Below are 20,193 nucleotides of genomic sequence, written 5' to 3'. Positions count from 1 at the left end.
GTCACTTGTCACAAAAGCGTGTGCCAGCCGTGGGCTCGAGTAACTGCTGCGTCATTTACAAATAAGGTGTGCGCTTCCCAGCTACCATCCGCCGGCTTAGAAGCCGAGTGAATCCTCCTGATTCACGGCCGGCAGTTCTTCATGTTGTGTGTTGTCCTTTCTTACATCAGCGCAACGTGTAATTAGGCAGTTGACTGAAGCAGACTATTAAAAGTATTGCCGTAGCACGGTCTTTCGCTCAAATGAGTAACTTGCTTGTAGACAGCCTCACAAAAGCAATTGCTACTTAATCATCGCTGACGTTTGGAAACAGCAAGGCTTTAATTAATAGTTCTGTTGAGGATGTATAAATCTCAAAAATTATTTTTTGCTTTCCACTTAATTAGCTTCATAAAACTAATGATTAGGAACAATGGAGATACATGACCTTAAATTACAGAAGAAAGGAAGAAAGCAATGGGGGCCTCTTTTGGAAAACAACTACTATGTTAAAACGAGTTAGCAAGTTGTACAGGCAATTTTAATCCTGTTTTTGTCTGTTTTGGTATCTTTCTCTTATGCTTGTTCAGTGAAAAGCATATAGATAGCAACTGTTTTTATTTAATAATTTCTTTTTCCAGAGCTTTTCTTACAGCTTCCCTTTACTCTATTTTTTTTTTTTCCCTAAGTTCTAAGGAGCTGCCTTTGTTGGGCTTTGTATTCAGAAAAACAATCTTGAACTCTTAGCAGCAGAGAGTAATATGGAAAACTTGAACTTTTTTTCATCTTTTTGTATTATTTCCCCTGTATATGTATACTTCTTTCTATGCTGAATACCTCTGTGTGGATGTTTTGGTGGAATTCATTAAAAAATGTTCTAGGTCTGGTAAAATTGGAAGATTGATTTATTTATTTGGTTGGTTGAGCAAGTTGTTTAGAAACAAGAGGAAAAGGTAAGAGTGATACATACCTGTTCCTTGGACTAGGAAACTGAGGATCTGATGATTGCTTGGATACAAAGCAAAGATGCTGAGTTTCAGGGAGTCTAGAAAGGTAACCATAAGCTCCTAGGACAAGTGCTGAAAGACTTAGTCATTGGGAATTCTGCTTGAATATCAGATATAGCTTTCAAGTAGCATGCACAACCAATTGCAAAGCTTGAGGGAAGAGTAAGAGTTCGGTGAGGCTAGTTAAAATAACTGTTTAAAGACCAAGCAGGCAATCTGCAACCTGTAAACCTAAAGCTTTCAGATGTTTTATTACTTTTATTCTTTTTGAAAGCTGAGTAGAGTGAGCCTGTAAAGATATCATCTGCAGTGTAACACTGCTAATTATGTCTTTTGTTTTTCAGTAGGACTTTTTTTTTTTTTTTCCCAGCGCGTTTGCGTTCTTTCATATTGCAGCAGCTCCCTGCTTACAGTCAGTATCCTGGTGCAGGGAAATAGCAGGCTCAGTCCTATAGGAGTTAAGTAGCTCAATAGATGGAGGGGCAGGTTGCTCTCCATTTGGCTGTGTTGCACACGCAGTCATCACTTCCCACCTGTCCAGATGCCTTGAGGATGCTTTGTCTCAGCATCGGATATGCATGTGAAAGTTAATAACAGAAAGCAGCAGCTCTCCTGAAGATTAGCACGTTGTGGTCACGTTGACTAAATGATGTGAAGTAGGTGAGGTATGGGACTTTTACAAGGAAGACCACAGTTAGTGACAGACAACAGTTTTCAAGTCTGTAAAATGAAAAATGCTGCCACTGAATGCAGAACCTATTTGTGTGAGAGAAGCAGTATCGTCACCCTGAAATAATTAGTTAGAAAGTGATGTCAGTGCAGTAATTGCAAAGGCTCTTTCCGGTACTTCTGATGCATATGCGGAAAGTGCCTTTGAACTTTGTCACTGAAGGAGAAATTATCCACTTTCCTTCTGTGTAACTGATTGCTGTTATCCAAAAGAAAACTTTGAAACTCACAGATAGGAAAAAATAGATTTTAAAATAATGGTATTGCATTTTTTCCCCCTATTTACTATTGTATAAAGAAAAACATGCTGCTGTCCTTTTTGTGTGTGAATATTCTCTGTGGAATATTCTTACTGATCATCTGGTGCATGTCTCCAAGAAACTCTTTTCCTCCAACTAAAGTACACCTTGTGTTCATGCTTTCTTAACTGGCACTTTGATTGCTTCATTTCTCCTTCTAATGATAAGTTCTAGAAGTAGGCATAAAAAGTATAATGAATATAAAATTAATTAAAAAAAATACGAAAACAAGTACTTGTGTTGTTCAGATAATATTTTGCTTTTGGTGCCTTCCTAGATAAATATTTTCTAAATTCCTTGTCCATTTGATGAGGTTTTTTCAGGTTGTTCAGTCTGCGATTTTTACTCCAAAGTAACTTACAGGTAGGATAAGAAGATGAAGTGATTCTGGACAAAATCTCCATACAGCATTCCTAGAGTTTAATGATATTATATTACAACAAAAATTCTTAGACTAGAAGGCTTGTTCAGGAGATTCCTGCCAGTCCCAGGGGATGTGCCCCGCACATACTTCTTGCACTTACTTTCCTAAATGTGGTCATTTTGCTGTGTTTTGACTGAGAATGCAGCTCCACAAACATCTCCAGCAGCACAACTGGAGGGTAAGCTACCAAAACAGCTTGAGGTTGGGTGAGGAAAAGGGCAGGAACCTGTGAGCCAGGCTTTGCCACTGGAAAGATTGCCCTATGGAACAGTTTATGATGTTAAACCTCAGTCATGTTATGTATCTAAATATTCTCCGTTTCTGCAGGATAATTTTGTATGTGAAGGGCTTTGGAAGACAAAATGTTATATAAGCGAACAATTTCTGCAGAAAACTTATTTTTTTTTACGTGCTTCCAGTGTTACTTAGAAACTTGAAGAGAAGTGATATGTTCTCTGTGTTCTCTATGTTCTCTGATTAGAGAAAAAACTTCTGACTGGGTTCCTAATCAATCATTTCTCATGCTAGAACTGTAGAGCTGTGTCTGGAAGATTTTAGAACAATACCAGCGTCATGAATGTTGTGACAAATTCTGCTGTTGGGAACAGAAGGGACTGTTAAGGTTGTGAACTAGGGTGCTGTGCACCAGCTAGGGACAAGGTGGAGCAGGGAGCTGGTCAATGTCCAAGTGAGAGGTGACCTCATGTAATGGCAGCACCAGGGTGTATCAGAGTCAGTCTGGCAAAATACATCCCTTTTAGCTGCAGTTACTTTCAATTACTTTGTTTGGACTAAGTTTACTTTTACTTTTTTTGTGAGTCAGAAACTTATAAAGATGCTATCACTGCAATTATAGTAATGCAATCTTAGGAGCCCTGATTAGTATTTGGGATCAATAACATCTGTAATATTTATGTTTGCATTACAGTTAGTGCTGTGCTTCCTGGCATAACAACATTTCTCATATATATTTAAGATGGTTCTCATTTGTTTAAACACAAAGAAAAAACATATGCAAACACTTGAACAATGCTTGACCCCGCTGCTGAAAAGCTGGAACAAAATCTCTCAAATAATGAGATTAATTCTCTGTTAAAATTGTCTTCTTTCTCCCATTCACATCTGCCATTCTTTCCATTTCAATTTCCAGTAGCATGCTCTGGTGTCTAATGCTGCCGTAGGTGGCGGACAACAAAGTGGTTGTTAGCTTACAGCTAAATAAGGAAGGTATCCTTCTCTCCAGCTGCCTGCAGATCTTACATTTCTTTAGAAATATCCAGATTTCCCTTTCTGGCTGTGACAAGTCTTTGTATGAGGTCTGTGGGAATTGGCGGGGAGGAAAGAGGCTGCTTATGGAAGTCTCTCTGGGCCAAAGTACCACCTATGAATTTGCAATCTAAGTAGCAACTTGTAGGGAAAAGGTTTTTCTGTGCTAGGCACGAGGTATGCTGCTACCAGATGTCCCCTCAGCCCCATCTGACAATGGACCAGTGAGCTGCTCCCATCGTGCCAATGACCCCACATTTGGTAGCTGCGTGGATGTGTTCTGAGTGTGGTTTTAGGAAGCATGAACATTCATGGCATACAGCACCAAAAGTGCATACTGCAGCTTGCCCTGATTACTGGGTAGTACGCTTAGGGAGCGGTCCTGCAACATAATGTAAACTCCTATTCTTTGATCTGTTCCAAGTGTTGGGAGAAAGAGGCTATTGTTTCACGGCTCAGAAGTACTGAGCAGCCTGGAGGTCACTGGGTGCCTCTTGCTGCTCAGCCTGGGTAAATAAGCACCCTCATCCTCCACCCCCCTTTCTTCCTTGTGTATATTTATATTCCTAAAAATAAGTATGGGGTCTGATACTACCTTCCTGGAAATAAATCTTCAAGTCTGCTTATAATGTAAAAAGGAATTTGCAGCATACTCAGTGGTGAGGTTATAGGATTCTCTGCACGTTTCCTGCTTCACTAAAACTGGTGAGTTCCCATGGATCTGTGAGCAGAATTTGGGGCCACACATTTGCTCTGCTTTCTTTGGATCCCTGCTGCCAGGAGAAAATTGGCCATTGCTAATGCTGCTTGTAGAGGGAGACGGCCTTATCCGTGACCTCATCCATCAGCTTGCATCAGCATATTCCTCCTCCTCTCAGAGGTACTTGGAAATTGGTACTTGGGTGACGCTGGTGGCATCTCAGGTCTGTCTGTAGGTTCCAGTACTCTGCCCTCAGCATGGACGGGCTTTAGAAAAATGTTTCTCACCCCTTTATGCTCTCTTCATCCCTGCTTATGAAGATATGAAATGTGATGCCCTCCACAGTAAAGATGAGTTCTGGAGATGAAAGAGGAAACATTTCTGAGCTGTTAAAATTTCTGAAGATCTGGCATTGAATTAGTAAAAATATTGGAGCTGGAAAAAAATGGTCATATAAAGAGGGAAGAGATGATGCGCTCTGGTTTTGTTCTGTGCTCTATTTGGTTCTCATTTCTCTCCCTCCCCTTTTTCTTGTGTCTTTACAGTTATATTTTAAAATGTCATTTATTGACTGTTGTTTTGGGGATGCTGCCAGGTATGGCTGGAGGTCTGGGGATTGGTCCAGACCCTGTTAAAGGCAATTTAGTGTAATCATTCCATGAGCTCTCCATGGAAATTGAATTCTTTGTAGGTTTACAAAGACTGGTCAAGTTACCTCAGTGTTTTAGTTTGTACAAGCCTGTGTATTGATGTTGTAAGACAATATATTAAAAATTTGGAATCTGCCATTCTTTCTTTTGCTATTTTCTGTTTTGTTGCAAACATGTAAGATGTGAAGTCCAGCAAACTATTAATGAAAAGCTCCCACGGTTAACGATCCAAATAGAACAAGATAACTTGCCTTCTGCACTACATTTTAAGTCTTCAATTATGTGATCAATACACCAATTAAAAACAGGTAATCTTTTTTTTTCTTTTTTTTTCATCAACCTCAGATGGTGCATAATGCTGTTCTCTCAATGAATAAATGAATTGGGAAATTATACACAAATTGTATCAACTATTGTGAATTTAATGCATGTGCCATGAGGGTTGGTCTGTTCCTGTTGTTGTGAATTAAACAATGATAATGAGACAATTGCTTAGAGCTAAGAAATTATGTTAAGTATTTTGCTGACTGACTATTAACGTATGACTGAAAAGAAGTAAAACTTATGCTTGTGAAAGCACTCAGGAGATGTCACAGTAGCTCCTGATTTACTAATGCTGGATTAAAGACAAGTTTAAAAAAAAAGAAGTAGAATTTCAAAATAGAGATCTTGCATGTGATTTCATATTATTTTAAACACACTTTGAAGACAAATGATGTTTTCTTTTCTTTTGGACGTTTGTGTCTGAGGTATGATTGTCTGAGGTGTGTCTGGTATGGTTGGAGATCCCAGCAGTTTTTACACAGGAGTTAGCCGTGCCGAGAGTGTGTTCATGCACTGAAATATTTTTGTTTATTTTGCATCTAATTGAGAAACCATCAGGTAAACTGCAATCATCATCTTTTGGAAGTCCTGTCCATGGGAAGAACAGTTTGTTCAAAATGACATGGAGAAGTTCCTGGCTCTGGAATTCCCTTCCTGTGTGTTTGTTTTGGTAGTCAAGATCAGCATCAGGAGAAGCTGTGATCCTTGCAACTTCCACAGCATGGATGGGGAATGTGTTCTCTTCCAGATTATTTTTTATTGTTGCAGTATGCAGGAATTACTGGGACAGGTGCTGTGCAAATGTACGATGTCCCTGTTTTAAGGAGATGTAATTTTTTTTTTAAACAAAGATTAATTATGCGAAGAGCAGTGTATTGCCTGGCTTCTTGTATTTTTTGGGGGGGATAATTTGACAAATAAGCGTTTATTTAGTGCCCAGATTGCCTATATTTATGATGATCAGATGAGCTGAGTTCTGAACATGGTGCACATGCGCTGTGTGTGGCACACTGCACGTGTGGGCCTTGGAGCTGGAACATCCAGGTCCTTGTACGTGTGGCCTGCTGCCTAAGATAGCTTGGATGTGAAGGCTCTTACTGTCAGTGGGATGCTCTTGTTTCTGCTGGGTATAATTTCTATGTGGAAAGAAGAAAGAAGACATTGCCAGAGGAACTCCAGATATAACCTATAACTCCACAAATCAAGTGAACAAGTGCCAAAATGTAGCTTCTTTATGAAATCCAGTAGTATTATTGCAGCATAGTGTGTATGTGAGCAGTAAAACAAGAATAAATGTACAACGCTGAACAGAGAGAGTGGTGTTGTAATTGGTGAATATTAAATTTCCAGAAAAATGGCATGGTGTATTTGTTACAATCCATAGAGACTTTTTGAACTCATTTACAATGTATACATGATATGTTTTTATGTTGACACTTCCACCCTAGCTTTACTCATACGTATTACACAGACAATTATTTTTCCTGTTTTCTTAACTCATTATTTATAATCTTTGTATTTTATATTCAGTTTCTTTCCTAATATTTGTAGATATCTGAGTAAGTCAACCAGAGTGTGTGCTGCTTGTCTGTGAAAACGTTTATGGTGTTTGAATAGTGTCAGTGGAAATGGAGGCCTAAAAATTTTCGGCACTGGGTCTGAAAGAAAGGCTTTAGTTCTGTGTTTCAGCATGAAATGATGTAAATCCAGTCTTTCTTCTCTTTTTATATCTTTCTTACCAGGGCTGTTGTTTAGATAAGAGATTTGCAAGTTACAGGACAGAGCACAGGCTCCTTCACGTGACCAGAACTGCACGGGGACTTGTTTGAAATAATGTGCAGATCAAGGCTGTAGACAGAAGGAAAGACAGAAGGAAAATCTCTAAACCTGCTCATAGCAGTGGAAACTAATTAAACTCTAGGTAAGAAGCTCATAATTGGTAAGAGTGCCAATACAAATTTGTTTTAAATAAATTACAGCATTAACAATTCCACAAGCAGCATTTTTGAAAATAAATAAATAAATACATATATCAGCAAAAAATAAAGAGTAGTACATTCTGGGGTTTTGAAACAGATACGTTTAGGTCATAAAGTATACTTCCTTTAGAAGCAATGCATTATCCCCATTAATATTTATGCCCAAAAAAGAAATTTAAAAGGTTTAATATGTGAGAGATCAATTTAAATATCATGTTGTTTTCTGGTAAGTTTACAGTAACTGTAAATATTTTTCAATATTGTATTAGCAAATCATGTAGAAAATGTTTTTTTTTTGTTTTTGTTTTTAATTTATTCAGGATTTTTAAGATGGGTTGCAGTAGTGTTTAGACATAAATAACGTGTGTGCAGGAGGTTTTGCTATTTCTTTGTGCTGCCAAGTAATTTTCCTTCATTTCTTCAAGATCAGTAAAGGGTGGAAAACTCAGGGAAAATGGTAGATATGCTTTTGTAAAATCTTAAAAATTGACCAAAATACTTGGGAGGAGCTGTATTGCCCAAAGAAACTACATAACATTTTCAGATTAAAGATATTTTAATGTCAGATACATTATAAACCACTCTTTTTTGAACCACGGTACATTGTGAAAGAGGCCTCGTTGGATGCAGGGCAGCTGCTATGGCATGTGCCAAAGCTGAGGCTGATCTATGAGAGGCTTAGAAGCTGTCTTTAGCATGCAGATGAGTGATACTCTCCCAAGTGTGCATTTTCCCTCGTTACCTGATGTACTGCTTCTAAACATCTGATGCTGTCATGTACAGCAGAATACCTAGGGTGAACACGTGGTTTTATTCTCTACTTAAATTATGCTAATTTTAATTAACAGTCTGGCTATTAAAGAGGCATTGCTTTCTGACCCTTTGTATGTTGAATGGCTGGGAAATAATTTGCTTGGTTGTAGTGCTGCTTGGCTCCAATTTCATGCTTTTCAATCACATAGAATCACAAAATACATCTCCCATTTTCTGCTGTTCTGACATCACCAAATTCCAGTCACTACCCCATTCCACAGTGCTCTTGTTGCTAAGAGCCTCAGCTATCACAATGCAGAAGGAAATATATGCATGCAAAGAAAATAGTCTTGAATGATCTTAGGTTTCCTCATGCTGCTTTCAGTGTGCTTCATCTCGTGGATTAGGGAACCAAGAAGTAGCATTAATTTCAGAGCTCTCTAGGTTAAGCCTTTGGGAATTGAATGCTTTCTGCACCCCTAGTCTACTGATCTTAAGGATGCATCCAGGTGCAGCATTGTTTATTAAAGGGCAAAGGGCATAAGTGACAAAGATGCAGCACTGCCTATATTACTTCATTGCTCAGATGTGTCTTTCGGACACATCAGGGGAAAGAAAATGCATGGAGGAGTGTGAGGCCAATAGTGATAGAAGAAAATAGTGTGACAGAAAGGGAAAAGGGGAGAGAAAATAGAGGATAAAGCAGGAAAGACAAAAAGAGGAAGAAAAAAAAAAAAAGAGTTGGTGTAATGCAGTTTGATGTTTTTTCATAATGCTGCCATGATGTGTCAGTGTAGCAGTTTGTCCTGCAGGACAATAAACTCACCATATGCTGTTTTACAGGTTCTCAGTAGCTTCTGGATGATTACACTTGGGACAGTAACACCAGTAGAGAGGGTAATGCTGCAGGTGAGGTGTAACTAGATGAAGGAGGCAGCGTGTGATGAGAGAGAAATGGAGAAGACAGAAAAACTGGAAGAAAAACTGAAGAAGGGTGGCTGAGATACAGGAAGAGGTTAGCAACCAGACAGCTTTCCAGAACAAGCCTTTGTCTGAGCACTGAGAGTAAGTACTGCTGTCAGAAATGCTGTTTCAAATGGGGAGGTGACTGGAGCTAGGAGAGCTGAATAAAGTGATCTGAGATGGAAAAGGGAGAGTGTGTTTAGAGGAAGTAAACCAGTGCAGGGGAAAACTAAGATATTGTTTAATATACTGTTACTCAGCTATGTGACAAGGAATGATATAGTGACCTGTGCTGGAAAGGTAAGATTTACATTCCATAGTACTCAATCTGAGTGTGTATAACACAGAATGCATCAATGTACAAAACATATGTGCTGTTTGGAAAGAGAAGATATTGTACTTTTTTTCATGTAGCTCAGTAACTATTAACTGGGAACATGCAGAGCATATGTGGGGGAAGCATACGGAAACAGTATGTTTTCTCTATGCATTTTTTGTTTTTGGGATGTGGGGGAAGGTGTGGGTAGGAGGAGAGTGTTGTTATTTTTTAAATGGCACCTTTTTTTCTGATTTCCAATCACCATTTCCCTGCCATTTTTCAGCTATTTTAGCTAACATCAAATTTAAATCCCTTCTTTTCAGTGTCTTTTCAGCCATGGGTTGTCTATATTAAATGCTGTAACATTAGCTGCCTACAGTTACTGTGATTACACTCCGGGGGTGGCCTGAGCAATTTTCGGACAATGGAGTTGGCTCTTTTCTCACTCACACCAGTCTAACTGTTGGCTTCAGTGCAGTTGCTCTTGATTCACAACGTGAAAGGAGAATAGTGCTTGCTCTTTCATACATTCCTTCATCTCCACGATGTTTTTGCTTACATGTATAATTGATTCTCTGGGAATATCTCCTGCTGCTGACAGGTAGATTTCCTAAGATGAAAAGAAATTTAAGCTCTTTTTAGGTTACTGAGTTCAATCCGTTGCTGCTACAGCACCATGTTATATAATTTCTTTCATAAACTGATCAGGTTGTGCTTTAAACATTAAGATTCTATTCTTAATTCAGATGGAAAGGTTAGTTATGTCCTAAGTTCAAAGCCAGAACTGAAATAATTTTCAGCTGCTTTGGAAGTATTGTGCTTTCTCACATATGCCTCACTTTTCAGTGTGGTGGCTATGATAAAAGTTTCATACTCTGCAGAGGCAAGCTCAGCTCTGAGACAGCACAGTTCTGAAATAACAGGCATACTTAGGAAGGGCGCCATGGGGTTTTCTATTCATTGTCACCTCTCAAATTTTAGTAGGAGGTACAAGCCATCATCTGACAACAAATTTCTGCCATACCTGGAGTGCCACTCTGTTTGTCAGTTACAGAAGGAGAAGGACAGGTGTGTACAACTTGGCTGAAGATGAGCTGCTTTCTTTGATACCCCATCTTAGCAGATCCACTCCATTTCAGTCAGATTTGTTCCTCATTTGTTGAATTTTTTAGCTAGTTGGCATGAAGGTTAAGATCATCAGTGTAACCAAGAGGTTTTGTTGAAAGGAAGAGTCCATTTTTTTTCCTCTTAGGTAGTATAAATAAGAGGATTCAACTGAAACCAACAGAATGTTGTTACCTACAAATGTTACAGTAGTACCTCCATGTTTTCCTTGCCTTCCCAATGCTCTTTCAGCTTATCTGCACTTTTATGAAGATGGAAAGTGATTTCTTTTTCTTGCCCCCTGTTCCTTTATCTCTATGCTACACCTCAGCTTAGCAACTCTGTTGCCCTTACTTCTTTTCCCAGCTGAAGCTTGGCTCCAGAAGTTACATTTGCTATTGGGGAACCTCTTGACAGTTACTGTTATTGGGACAACCATAAAGGAAGTGATAAATTGCACATAAGGTGTATAGCAGCCAGTTGGCTCTGTCACTACTATGGATACTGTTTATCCCACCCTTTGGGTACTGTATTTCCAATGCAAATAACAGGTGCAGTAGATGCAGCAGCAGGCCTCCTAGCAGGGCTTGGTGCAAATGCTCTGAATGGTTGAGCTGTGAGTTCATCAGTGACTTGGATGCTAGACAGGAAGGTGTACTAAGTAAATTTGTGGATAACACTAGATTGGGAGGAGCTGTTGAATCCCTCAAGAATAGAGAGGCCTTGCAGATAGATCTCAGCAAATTAGGGAGCTGGGCAATCACCAACTGCAGGAAGTTTAAGAAGAGCAAGTACCAGATTCTGCAGCTGGGACAGGGCAACCCTGGATGTGTGTACAGATTGGGGGATGAGAGGCTGGAGAGCAGCTACATAGAAAGGGATCTGGGGTTTCTGGCTGATGGCATGTTGAATATCAGTCAGCAATGTGTGCTGGCAGCCAACCAGTTGTACTCTGGTGTGCATCAGGACCAACACTGCCACGGAGCAAGGGGAGGGGTTGTCTTGTTTTGCTTTGTGCTGTGCAGCCTCACCTCTGTGAGCACTGTGTGCAGGTTTTGATGCCACAAGGTAAGAAGGATGGAAAGCTATTAGAGAGCATCCAGAGAAGGACTACAAAGATGTTGAAGGGACTGGAGGTCAAGGCATGTGTGGAGCAGCTGAGATCCCTGGGTTTGCTCAGCCCAGAGCAGTGGCTGAGGAGGCTTCGTGGTGGCTGCAGCTCCTCTCAGGGAGCAGAGGGGCAGTGCTGAGTTCTGCTGTCTGTGACAGGGCTCGAGGGAATGGCGTGGAGCTGTGCCAGGGGAGGGGCAGATGGGAGTTAGGAACAGGGTCTGCACCAGAGGGCAGTGGGCATGTCTCCAAACCTGCATGAGTTCAGGAAGCTTTTGGCCAGCACTCTCAGACATAAGGGTTTGGGTCCTGTCTGGAGGCAAGGATTGGACTCTGATCCTTCCAACTCAGGATATTCCGTGATTCATGCAACACTTTATGAGAATGTAAAGTTACTCTTTTGATTTTGTTGGAGTTTCCTTGCCCATGCAATACTGGCATAGTGTGTTTGCACGGAATACTTCTTGGGGTTTGCTGGACATAGGACATCCAAGTTGAAGCTGATGAAAATATGCAGTAATATCCAATTGTAAGTGTATAGGCAGTGCTCAGAATCTTCCTGCAGGACATTTCTAGCTGAAAAAGGGGACAGATAACCAGACTAAGTTAGCCTGAGCATAAAGTAGCCATATTTAAACATGTCTACAGCCTTTCCTTCTGCTGCAATGCCTTTGTACCTCCTTAGCCGGTTCTCTTTTATCTGCAAATCCTTTTTGTCAGAAGGATGAGAGAGATCCCACAGGGAGAGCAGTTGCCAGCCAGGAATTCTCAGTGCATCATCGTCTGTCAGCTTTCCAGTCAGCTTTGCTCAACAAAGCACATGTGGCTGTTGAAAGACAGCTTTGCTTCTGGTGTTCAACAGTGCTCACAGTGGGCCAAGGTGAAAGCAGCGAGGCAGGTCAGACGAGTTTCTCCCACACGCTGTGCTGGGCCAAAGGAATTGTTTGGTAAGATGTGTACTACACAGGCCTGATGTAGAGATCTGGGGAGTGTCTGGTTTGTCTTCTAGATGCTTCCTAACTCTGTAGGTGATGAGTTATTTTGAGGCTTACAACTCTGATAGGTGGTCTGGCAGAGTTATCTGGTCAGATTAAGACACTACCATGCACTGCTTTCCCTGCTGCTAGGTACTACCACACTTTGATGGAAGAGCCTCCAGGTCATAAGCTGGTGTATTAAACAATTATCTTCTTTAATTGCTGTGCTCTGCTAGAGCAATCATGACCTCAGGCAGCTGGGAGGAAGAACACCTTAAGACTAGGCTGAGAAATATACCAGAGCTCGTTGGTCAGAGCCTCTGGTTGTGAGCTGTGAGCAGAGAGTCTTTGCCAGAGCCTGCCTCTCCCTGTGTCCCTGCGGGCTTGAGAACAGCCATTGCTGCCTTTGCTGGTGCCACAGATCTTCTGTCACCCCAGAGGCCTACTGCTCATTTGAATGGAAGATGGTTATTGCAGTCATTTTGCTTAGGAAGGACAAGGTATGTACAAAGTACGTACGAAATACGTACAAAGAAGCACATACAGGGTATGTACAAAGAAATTTTAAAATTGGTGATACAGGACTAAGCAAAAATGAGGCCTGCTCATTTGGAAAGTGAATTTTTTAAGAAAATACTCTTCAGACTTTTCTAGTTTGCCATTTTGAAAGTGGTCTATGATCCCACCATACTGTTCTTAGGTTTTATTGGCTCTTCTGTTTCATCAGAAACTCTAGACATTCATAATAGAGGGCAGGTTGAAATATTCCACTCTGTGAAGAATAAATTGATACAACAGAGTAAAATATGAGAGTTCTTTTAATCCCAATTTTCTTAAGAAATTGTGTGTATGTGCTATTGCTGTCTTTGTTTGTCCATCTTTGATTCTGGAAGAAGGTTGGAAGCAGGATTAAGATTTCCTGCCTTACTCAGCTAAGTATGTCATGTGGAATTTTGTTACCAAAATGCTGCTGGAGTGGGTCAGCTGTAGGAACACAAGTCCAGATGAAATCAAGCTTCAGCAGTCCAGATCTTTACTTATCTGGTGGTTGATTTATTTGTTCAGCAATGGATTAAGCTGAACTGGCTTTAAACAACTACAGGTGCTGGGGATGTGCCCTGCCCACCTCCCACAGGTTTCCAGTAAGGCAATGTCAGTTTCGATTCTGTCTTTGAGCTTTTGCATTCCTGCTGTGAGAGACATCTTGCAAGAGAGATTAACAAGCACAGCTGGGATAGATGGTTTCTTGGGCAACGGCAGCTGATCCTGTTGCAATGTACATCTGAATACCTTTAATGTTATGTTTGTTGAGAGAACTTATACATTTTTTATCTTAAAGATGAGACATCCTTGCTGGAAAATGGAAGTTGAAGTGGTTTAGGATGCATTTGATAAAGGTTTCAAAAGGAAACAACTCTGAGTATTTTGTTTCCTTGGTAAGATTTACCATTTCCTGGAAGAAGTTAACCAAGTCCATTAATCTTCATAGTGTTTAATTTTGTTAATGCAATTTTGCTTTGATTTTTTTTTTTTTTAATAAAATGTAACGGCTCAAAGATGCAAAATGAATAATAATTTAAACAAAATCAGAGTATTTGATTTCAAAACCAGCAAGTATCAGCAGTACCTGCACTCTACACAACCGAGGATCACGGGTACTGCACCCTTCGTACGTACGGTGTGGTTGAGGAGCATTTTTCCCATGAAATATTTTCGGCGGTGGGGCTAGAGAAAGGCGCCTGGAATTTTGTTAGAGGATGAAACGCTCTGCGTAGCAGCCCTTTTTCCTCCCTCGACGCGTAAGCCTTTCTCAGCCCCGCGCTTTAGCAGAATTTGGGGTCCAGAGTCCAGCGCGGCGAGCCGGCAGCCCGCGGAGAGGCGGTGAGTGCGTTCGGCGGGGCGGGCGCGGTGCTGTCGGGAAGCCCCAGGGAGGGAGGCAGCGGCTCGGCCGTCCCTCGCGGCTGACAGCGAGCGGTGCGGCCGTTCCGGTTCGCGTCGGATTTTTGGCTCGGCGCGGCAACGCCACCGCGGCGGGGCGGTGCGGCTGGCCCCGCTCCGGGCGCTGCGGTGTGCCCGCACCCTGCCGCTACCGCAGCCGCTGCCGCGCCCCGATCCGACGTGCCCGTCGGCGCCGCCTCCCGCGGGCGCGGTCCGCCGGGGGCTGCGGGGCCGGGGTCGGGGGAGCCGCCCTCCCCTGGCGGAGCCCGGCGGCAGGTGGCGGCTCGGCCGCTTTAAGGCTGCGCCTGCCGTAACCCGAGCATCCCGTGCGGGAAGGGCCGGTCTCGCCGCCGCCGAGAGGCATGGCTGCAGCTCGGCCCCGATAGCCCCGCTTTCAGGTGCGGCGGGCCGGGAAGAGTGGGCGCTCACACCCCTTCTGTCTCCCCTCCCGCCTCCCTTAGCCGGCGAGGACGAGGGGACGGAGGCTGCGAAGCGGAGGTAAAGGCGCAGAGGCGGCGCAGCTCAGCCCCTTCGTCCCCACCCCTGCCGGGCTGCGCGGCGGCTCCCTCCCTCCCTTCCTCCCTTCTCTCTCTCTCTCTCTGTCTCTCTCTCTCTCTCTCTCTCCCTCGGCGACCGCCCCGCACGGGGTCGCCCCCAGCCCGCGGGCCGCAGCCGGCGGCGCTGGGGGCCGCGGTAGCGCGGAGCGCAGCGGACGTCTTCCTCCCGCGGCCGACGGCGGGGTTGCTCTCCGCTCGGCCGGCCCTGTCCCTGCCCTTACACCCGCCCGCGGGGTCCCGCCGCTCCCGGCTGAGCGCACGCCGAGGTAACGCGGCCCCGGGCCGCTACTCGCGCTTTCCTGCGGGGCTCCGGTGCCGCGCCTCGGGACCGCTCGGGCTGCGCTCGCCGTATCTCCGAGAAGTTCTCTGTTTCCTTCCTTCTCTGTTTTCCCCCTTGCTTCCCCGCTGAGAACTTCGTGCAGTGTGTGAGGAGATGGATGTTTCGGATAAATGACATAGCAACACGTAGCTCGCCTCCGTACCAAACTGCGTCGCGTCGGGTCGCTGCCACGGCGCTCCGGAGCATTGCCGTAAGTGGAGCTTGGCGTGTGAATGTTCTTACGTAGAACAGAGAACGTCTTAAGCTATGATTGTTATTGTTTTTCTTTGTGTCTCCATGCTTCTGCTGCGATGTGGTAGGGATATTTCCTGCATTTCCTACGGAGCTGAGATAACAAGTGCAGTCCAAGCTAATCAGGGCAATAGAAACTGTTCAGACCCAACGACGCTCGAGCGTTGCAGCTGGTTTATTATTAGGTTTATTATAAAGTGTGCCAACGGTCAGCAGTACCACAGTGTTCTTTGCAAATTACCATAGTAAGGTTTACAAGGGTCGGGTTGAGCTGTGAGTTTTAACCAGACCAGGAGAGCACGGTGCTGAGCGGGATGCCCTGGTATTGCTCGCAGTTTTACCACGTTATCTTGTTTGGAAAGTGATCCCGTTTGTCTTGCTGTCCAGCCTGGCAGAGGTGAGGACTGTGGGCCTTGTGCCTCACACTGTGCCTCTACACTGGGTCTGTGGCAGAGCAGCGTGTCTTATTGTTCTGATGGGAAAGGCTGATGTGAGCAGAGGAACACCAGGAACACCAATCTGAGCAGGACATAAATGCTGAGTGCCATTGATGGTACAAGTGCTGGGTAACTCTCCTCCTCCTTGCTCTCAGTAAGTGCTGGCTTCTTGCTATCAGAAGTTGCTAATTGTTTCTTACTGGGGGTGAATGAATTCTGAGTTTATATATGTCTATTTAATGGTTTTCTTTTTTCTTTTTTTTTTCCCCCCTGTTTCAAGTAGAAACAGAATGTGGGGAAAAGCACATGATATTAATACCAGATGAAAGGATTGTATTTTCAGCTCTTTCTGAGTACGGCTGAAAAGTGATGTTAATAGCTTTTTCAAAGTAAGTGGGGTTGGCAGAACAGTTTGATACTGTGCTGCTAGAGGTGGTGCCTGACTAACACCTTTCTGACTGTTGTCAGCTTCCAGTGTTTGATAATATTTATTTACCTAAAGTCTACTTTGAAAGATGCAAGAGTGAAGTTGTAATTACCGCCTAACTGAATGATTAAGACAATAATCTGGGTAAGCCAGGAGAAGACTGCTGTTCAATAACTAATGGTGAGGATCCAACAGTGTTACATTACTCTTTTCCTGTGTTGCAAAGTAGTTACACCAAATCTCCCCACTATCAGCTGGCTGAATGGTAATCAATGACTGTGCAGTTTGGAGGATAAAGTGTCTGCTCATATATAATCCTTGCTGTTCTCTGTCCAGGTCAGACTTTGCTGGAATGCCATGAGAAAATACTGGGGCAGAGAGCCACAGCATATTTGAAAGCTGCTTTTGATTTCCTACCTTTGGCTCTTCTCCCTGGGGCAAAGAAACCATATGTAATCAGAAGTGTATTAATATTATTATTATTTTTTTTAAGTTATAAAGTTTAGTTCAGCAAGGTGAATGATTTTTCTTATTTAAAAGAGGGCATGGTAAGCAACAGTTAATTTTCATGCAGAGTGGGACACAGATGAAAACAACTTAGACATATGAGAAAATCTCCATAGCTGATCTGTTGTTCCGTCTCATACAAAACATGGTATTTGCAGGTGGTCCTCGAAGTGAATTAAAACACAGCATTCTTTAATTTGCTGAAGTAAAATATGGAATTATTCCTGGACTTTGGCACTTGAACAGTGTTTTGATAAGGCACGTACGAAATCACCATCTGAAATCAGTATTGCAAAACTCTTCTGAGTATCTGTCAGAGCAACCAGGGGCCGGGTGACTGGTTTCTCCTCTGCTGCCATGGTACCTTCCTCCCTTGCCAGCATCCCAGTTCTGTACTGCTGCTGTAAGTGCTGGGAGGTGTGTATACATCATACTTTCAAAGTCTGAGCACACACTTTCCACACGACTGCTTTTTCCTAAATTCCCCATACGATGTGCATAGAAGAAAGATTAGAAGAAAGGTAAACTCTTTGAAAGTCATTTCTTGCAGTGGATGGTTGGGAGTCTTCTGTTTAATTCCATGATCTCCTGTACTAAGATAACCACCTGCCATGCACTGAAATATCACTTACCTAATGAACTCTTCAGGTGCTGAGGAGTGCTGGTGCTGCAAGAGAAATCTCTTGGACAAAAAAACCCAACATGTTTATGTCAGTGCCTTTGAAAATCAGAGGCATTGGTGTAGCCATTGCAGATGAATACAATTGGTAGCGTGAGAATTGTCATCTTCTAGTTAAAAGGATGTAGGAGATGTGATTGATATTCAGTGGTTTGCTATTCTTCAGAAAAGTTTTGGCTTCTTTCACATGCTTTAGGAATTAGATCAACCCGATTTTTCCTTACGTGGTCCAAGAGAGGACTTGCTACAAATTAAATGATGTGATAACAAAGTTCCAGTCCCAGGAGCGCAGTCTGGAATGGGCACCGTTCAATGCTTCTCAGTGGGTTTGCATTGGAGCCTATAAAATTGAAGTGATTGATTTATTCCTTCAAACTGAGAAGTATTAGAAAATCAGACTTAGCCCCCATAGTCTCCTGTATTAAAAATTGCATAAAACTTATTTGATTTTTTTTGTGTACTCTTTGTCAGTGCAGAAATGTAGGGAGAATGGTATGGAAGTGCTTGAGAGAACATGGAATGTACAGGCTAGTGTTTGAAACCCAAGTTCCAGTACAATGCCCTCAAACATGTTCTAGAGTAATCCACTGCTGAGCTAGAACTGGTCATCAGACAACCAGGGTGCATTGCAGTGTGTATGTTTTCAAATTTTGGTTTGGAATAAAAGTGCTCTTTGTGAACTGAACCTTCTCTCACTTAAGTGCTCACTTAACTATAGTTTGGGTTGGGTTGTGCTGCAGACCTGGAGCATGTAGGCTGGCTTCCTGTGTTAATGTGAAACATATTCCCATATATTCACTCACCATCTACCCTACGTACTTAAATGACTGTACCTATTTTTTTTTTTTTTACAAGTTGCTATTTTAAATAAAGGACTTTTATTCCTTTATTTCCTTTGTTCTCCCTGGTGCTCATTTTTTTCCATCTGCAATGCAGATATAATTCCAAAAATCAAATACACATTCCCTCATTCCACAATGCATGTGAAGTGAATGTGGACAACAGTGCATTATATCATTCTATCAGTCTTTTTCTTAATGTTTTTTTTTTTTTTTTCCTTTTTTACCACTGGGTTGTTGTAGTAATATCAAATTATGCTAACCTGTAAGTCTTCAATTGGTTTTTAGATGTGGCACTAGTTAGCTAAATAACAATCTAAATAGCCATCTGAATAGTTTAAAGCAAACCATTTGGCTTGTGAGTTTTTTCCAATTTGTGTTCAACTTAATACAAATTGACTTTTTTAAGAGTTTGTGGCCTTTGCGAGTCTTGGAATATAAAATACTTCACACACATCAAACCAGAGATGTGTGACAGATGTTTGTGATGTCTGGAAATACCACTCTGCCTTGTGACGTGCTGGAGATGTATGAGAAATGACTGAAACATTTAGCGACTGGTAATTGTGTTTGGAGTTGTTTAGCTATTGATTTAGGCCTCATGAAGTAGCTGAGCGGTCCAGCATCTGAAATCGTTAGTTCTGATGACAGGAAGAACCTTGCTATGTCCAAAGATTAGGCTTTTGTGTGAAGAAGAAGAAAGCCCGAATGGTGTTGCCTGCATGATATTGCAAGGAGAAGCCCTCAGTTAGGCACAAAAGTGCAAATCGAGAAACCCTGTCTCTGTAAAGGGCAGAAATGTACAGCTGCAGCGAGGCTGTTGCTTACTGAAGCCTTCTCAGCTGGCCTGAAAATCTCTGCCATGCTTGTGTGACTTCACTGCCACTTTCTGAAGTGCTGTCGGTAGCACTTTAAAAACAAGCAAAAACACTACATTAAAAAAAAAAAGAAAAAGAAAAAGCTACAACTTTTACATAAAAAAAAAAAAAATAAGTCTGGGGACACTTTTATACTTTTAGTGAATAGTGTTTCCATTGAGAAGTTAGCTGTCAAAGATGCTCTGCTGCTTTAAGTTGAATGGTTGATGGACTGAAATTAACAAATTCTTCTCTTCACAGGCTGAAGAACAATGGCTTCCTTCAGCAACCTGACTATTGGTATCACTCTTGCCAGTTTTACCATATTCCAGCTCCTGTTCCATGTTTTAAGCTCTTGGGTATCCACACGGATAACACCTGGATTTAGCAATCTCAGCCAAAAAAGGAAGATTGAATGGAATTCAAGGTAAAGTGTTCAAAACAAATGGTAGCTAATGTACTACCACCTGTGTGCACATGTATCGAAAACTACAGATAAGGATATTGGTTAAACATGCACAAAGATTAGCAGGGCAGTTCTATGTGCTTAATGAAGTCTGCATGTCAAAGAAGAATCTTCTTGGACTTGGAGTTACAAACACCTGTATATTAAATGCCTCTTTAGATCATGATGCTCAAGTGAAAAAGGAAGTAAAAGAAAATAGTGATTAGTGAGAGGTACTAAGTTAATGTGGATTAATTTTAGATGACTTCTCTATGATGCTTCTAGTTAGAGAATGGGTACAAAATTCCTTTCACCCAGACGTACATGAAAATCATATCTATTTCAATTTATTC

At 42.2% G+C, this 20,193-nt stretch overlaps 1 protein-coding gene across 3 annotated transcripts in view; it reads left to right on the top strand.

Annotated features, from left to right (window-relative positions):
• Nucleotides 1–20,193, top strand: part of TLCD4 (TLC domain containing 4) — a 42,054-nt gene that overhangs the window by 678 nt on the left and 21,183 nt on the right. Inside the window, exons 2-4 of one of the 3 annotated variants that reach the window (XM_031614764.2) lie at nucleotides 7,121–7,299; nucleotides 8,954–9,175; nucleotides 19,657–19,822. In XM_031614764.2, coding sequence (XP_031470624.2) covers nucleotides 19,668–19,822 — 155 coding nt within the window. In that variant the 5' untranslated portion in view covers nucleotides 7,121–7,299; nucleotides 8,954–9,175; nucleotides 19,657–19,667. Of the gene's footprint in view, nucleotides 1–7,120; nucleotides 7,300–8,953; nucleotides 9,176–14,474; nucleotides 15,020–19,656; nucleotides 19,823–20,193 lie in introns of those variants that run through there. The other 2 variants (XM_090146321.1, XM_090146322.1) reach the window with 2 other exon arrangements.

Source organism: Phasianus colchicus, chromosome 9 (assembly GCF_987193195.1).
Source record: "Phasianus colchicus chromosome 9, bPhaCol1.hap1.1, whole genome shotgun sequence".
In the NCBI taxonomy this organism is placed as follows: Eukaryota; Metazoa; Chordata; class Aves; order Galliformes; family Phasianidae; genus Phasianus; species Phasianus colchicus.
Note: the sequence above shows the minus strand (reverse complement) of the source record. Positions and strands in the feature narration are given on the sequence as shown.